The sequence below is a fragment of the Sinocyclocheilus anshuiensis genome, unplaced genomic scaffold (assembly GCF_001515605.1).
Source record: "Sinocyclocheilus anshuiensis isolate Anshui unplaced genomic scaffold, SAMN03320099.WGS_v1.1 scaffold1392, whole genome shotgun sequence".
In the NCBI taxonomy this organism is placed as follows: Eukaryota; Metazoa; Chordata; class Actinopteri; order Cypriniformes; family Cyprinidae; genus Sinocyclocheilus; species Sinocyclocheilus anshuiensis.
The window spans coordinates 779,809-784,225 of record NW_015542476.1 but is presented as its reverse complement, the minus strand read 5'-3'; the positions used below and the strand labels follow the sequence as shown (position 1 = coordinate 784,225).

Here is a 4,417-nt window from a genome sequence, read left to right as displayed (position 1 = left end):
AGCTTTTCATATTCATCTTTGTAGCTCCAACAGTAGAGCATGGCATAGCAATGCAAAGGTCATGGGTTTGATTCCCAGGAAATGCATTAACTGTTAAAAATCAATACCTTGAATGCAATTTAAGCCACTTTGGATAAAAGCGTCTGCCAAAAGAATATATCTAATGTAAATATCAACATATGAGTTATCTCAATATTTAATATGGATTTCATTATAACAGACTATAGGGCTATGTTACGTTTATTCAATGTCAAGTCAAGTCACTTTTATTTGTATAGCGCTTTATACAATATAGATTGTGTCAGCAGCTTTACAGTGACAAACAGGAAAATAGTTTGTCAATAATTCAAGAGGACAATAACAAAGTTATTTTTCAGCTAAAGTCAGTTCATTGATGATTCAGTGATGTCATCATCCAGTTCAGCTCTCTTCCAATAGGTCTGTGCACTATTGCTAAAACTCCATCGGTGACAGAAATGGAGAAAAAAAACATTGGGACAAACCAGGCTCAGTCGGGGGGCCAGTTCTCTTCTGGTCAGACGAAACCAGCATGGCGTGGTTTAATTCCAGGCTGAAACACAGGTCAGATTGTGCAGAGGACTTGTCTGGTTCTCGATGGCCGTCTAGTTGACGAGGTCTTCGCAGGGGATCGGTCTCTGGGGCTCATCTAGTTGACATGGTCAATCAATGTGATATAATATCCTTGCCTCATTCATGCTATTGATTTAAGTGCATCTGACCTTAAAAATACTTGTCTGCAGACTTCTGAACTAGCTTCTATGTTATAGATAATGTAGTATATAGATTATTTTATAATTTTTTAAACAAGACATTGTCAACGCTCCATTTTATTAAATTTGAAAGAAAATCGCAAGTGTGTACTTTGAGGCATAATTTTTCTTACCCAAAACTTTAAAAACACTGAAATCTACCAGCATGTGAGGTCTCATTTTGAACGTTAGATGGCAGTCTTGCATCATTGAATGATCCACACAGTGAAGACATGGTTTCATCTAGCTTGCACTACTGTTGATATAAGTATTAAAATGGGATGGGTTTTTTTGTTTAAAGAAGCCTCTAATCTTACTTTTATTTTCTATATTGTTATACAAAGAATAGTAGTAATGTAAAGTTGCACAGAGCTTCATCTACAATCCACTTTAATACATGTGCAAGGAAAAAGACCAAAGACAAGACACCCAACAGACGGCTATCAAATTTAGAGCTTTAATAGACAATTTGTGTGCATAGATTCCTTTTAGCTGCTTTTGAAAGAAAGAGAACAGAACAAAAAGACAAACCAATAAGGAAACTGAACAGAACAACAGTGAACAAGAACTTGAGCATTCAACTCTTTATGCAAGCTCCTCTTCTCCCTCTTCTTCGAATTCTCCCTCCTCTTCCGCAGTGGCATCTTGGTACTGCTGGTACTCTGACACCAAGTCATTCATGTTGCTCTCGGCCTCCGTGAACTCCATCTCATCCATCCCCTCACCTGTGTACCAATGCAAGAAGGCCTTGCGCCTGAACATAGCAGTGAACTGCTCGGAGATGCGCTTGAACAGCTCCTGGATGGCAGTGCTGTTGCCGATGAAAGTGGCTGCCATTTTGAGGCCACGAGGTGGGATGTCGCACACAGCAGTCTTGACATTGTTGGGGATCCACTCCACGAAATAGCTGCTGTTCTTATTCTGGACATTCAGCATCTGCTCATCCACTTCTTTCATGGACATGCGGCCTCTGAAAACAGCGGCAACGGTGAGATAGCGGCCATGGCGAGGGTCACAAGCAGCCATCATGTTCTTGGCATCAAACATCTGCTGGGTGAGCTCGGGCACCGTAAGAGCCCGGTATTGCTGACTCCCCCTGCTGGTGAGAGGGGCGAAGCCAGGCATGAAGAAATGCAAACGGGGGAAAGGCACCATGTTGACAGCCAATTTGCGGAGATCAGCATTGAGCTGGCCGGGGAAGCGCAGGCAGGTTGTGACCCCGCTCATTGTGGCAGACACGAGGTGGTTAAGGTCGCCATAGGTGGGTGTAGTGAGTTTGAGCGTACGGAAGCAAATGTCATACAGTGCCTCATTGTCGATGCAATATGTTTCATCGGTGTTCTCCACCAGTTGATGGACGGACAGCGTGGCGTTGTAAGGCTCCACAACAGTGTCTGAGACTTTGGGTGAGGGCACCACGCTGAAGGTGTTCATGATGCGGTCTGGGTACTCCTCACGGATTTTGCTGATGAGGAGCGTGCCCATGCCTGACCCGGTGCCGCCTCCAAGGGAGTGGGTGAGCTGGAAGCCTTGCAGGCAATCACAGCTTTCTGCTTCCTTACGGACCACATCAAGAACTGAATCTACAAGCTCAGCGCCTTCTGTGTAGTGACCCTTGGCCCAGTTGTTTCCAGCACCACTCTGACCTATGGTTGAAGAAATACAGATCATACCAGGCTCATTTTGCTCTAGAATTTTACATTTAATTAAATGACAAAACCAGACTTACCAAAGACAAAGTTATCTGGTCGGAAGATTTGCCCAAATGGTCCAGATCTCACTGAATCCATGGTGCCAGGCTCCAGGTCAACAAGAACAGCACGAGGTACATACTTTCCACCTGTTATAGAAAAGTGCACATTTATAATCTTTAAAAAAAAATACTTTCTTGCAAGGTATTTGTTTCATTATGCTGCAAATGCAAACTGACCAGTGGCTTCGTTGTAGTACACATTAATCCGCTCCAACTGCAGATCACTGTCTCCGTGGTAAGTTCCCGTCGGGTCAACTCCGTGCTCATCACTAATCACCTCCCAAAACTGATCACACAAAGGAAAATGAGTCGATATTAACATAAAATTAGCACTTTGAGTACAAGTAATATCACAAATCTTCAAAAATACATTTAATTAACGTCCTCTTTTGCACTGTTGTCATGGCAACTCTCAAAACTACAAACGAAAGTTTACAGAGGAGTAAAACCAAACTGTGGAGAGATATATAACCAGTTAAATCGCTAGTTACACTAACTAATGTCATTTTCCTCAAGAAATAACAACTAGTCAACTATAATTAGTTATATAAATAAAATAACTAACGTTACACAACATATAACGTTAAACTAACTTCTGCCCCTCGCGACCGGGCTTTTTTTTGGCTAATGTCGTAATCAATACCCTTACTCACTTTGGCACCGATTTGGTTTCCACATTGACCAGCTTGCAGGTGAACAATTTCCCTCATGTTGAATCGTTAATGAAAAAGCACTTTTTTTTGTTCAAAACCAAATGTAGTGTACTCTCACTGCGCGTCGACTAAACTATGCAGAGCACCGCTAACGGTTTTCAGTTTTAAATAACGTCAGCCTTCGCATTCAAACACAGGCGGATGAACGAGACGTCAATCATTCTCTGTCCGCGTTTGATTGGTTGCGGTGCACGCGCTATCATGTCGCTTCTGTTTTTGATTGGATTAGAGATGTTTAATCTGTTGTCAATGGTTACAACACAGAGATCGCCCAGAAACCGTTTTGTATTGGTAACCAGATACGCATCGCATTTAGACCAGCTTTTATCATTGAATAGACCTATTTTCTCATTGAGAATCGTGTTACCAAGCACCACCTTCACCAAACAGTACATGGCACGTTTGGACTTGTTAACTATAATTCCGTTCGTACACTGAATTCATTTGCTTAACTTTTGCACAGGAGTTACCACACTTGACAATATTAGAATTTAATTAAATTATAGTTACATGCACATTTACTTAGCAAAATATTCTCTTACCATTTATTTGTTTCCTTGACCTTATTCTGGGTGTAACTTATGCTATGCGTGACTATAGTATCATGAGCAATAACAACAACAGTATTAAAAACTGCAATCAGTTTTACATTTACTTATTTTTAAGTCCAGGCATGCCAGCTGGAATGCCAATGAAAAATGTAATTCATTGAAGGAAGCTGCATTTGCTGGGATTTGAGATTTACGTGTATAGTATAGCATCGGTTGTAGGCTATGTCATGGCTGGGGGAATGTTAGGCTACTTATTAAACATCTATAGCTGACATTTAAGAAACTAGGTGTAAATTCTGAGTCATAAAGCAAAACCATTTAAGAACCACAGCTCTATATCTCTTTATTTCCAAGTTGCCTCCTGTCTGCTGATCTCATAAGAAAACGTAACTATTTTACAAAGAGGTGATTTTATTAATGTGAACAACAACAAAAAACATAAACATGAATGGCCACCCCTAAACCTTAGGCCACAGAAAACCTAAATTAACCTCAGATTTGCAAAAATGTAAAATAGTAGACCTAACAAATATGCCATTAGAGTGCGTTGACTTTTCAAAGTAAGTCAAGGGTTATCTATTGACATTCACCATTTTGGTGAACTAAATCAATATTTAATCAGAGTTATGT

At 40.8% G+C, this 4,417-nt stretch overlaps 1 protein-coding gene across 1 annotated transcript; it reads right to left on the bottom strand.

Annotated features, from left to right (window-relative positions):
• Nucleotides 1-1,213: 1,213 nt before the first annotated feature.
• Nucleotides 1,214-3,387, bottom strand: LOC107693853 (tubulin beta-4B chain). The gene is made up of 4 exons (XM_016493380.1): nt 3,177-3,387; nt 2,701-2,809; nt 2,500-2,610; nt 1,214-2,416 (listed from the first exon to the last, which is right to left on the bottom strand). The coding sequence occupies exons 1-4, from the start codon at nt 3,231-3,233 to the stop codon at nt 1,356-1,358; spliced, it is 1,338 nt and encodes a 445-aa protein (XP_016348866.1). The 5' UTR covers nt 3,234-3,387; the 3' UTR covers nt 1,214-1,355.
• Nucleotides 3,388-4,417: the final 1,030 nt, after the last annotated feature.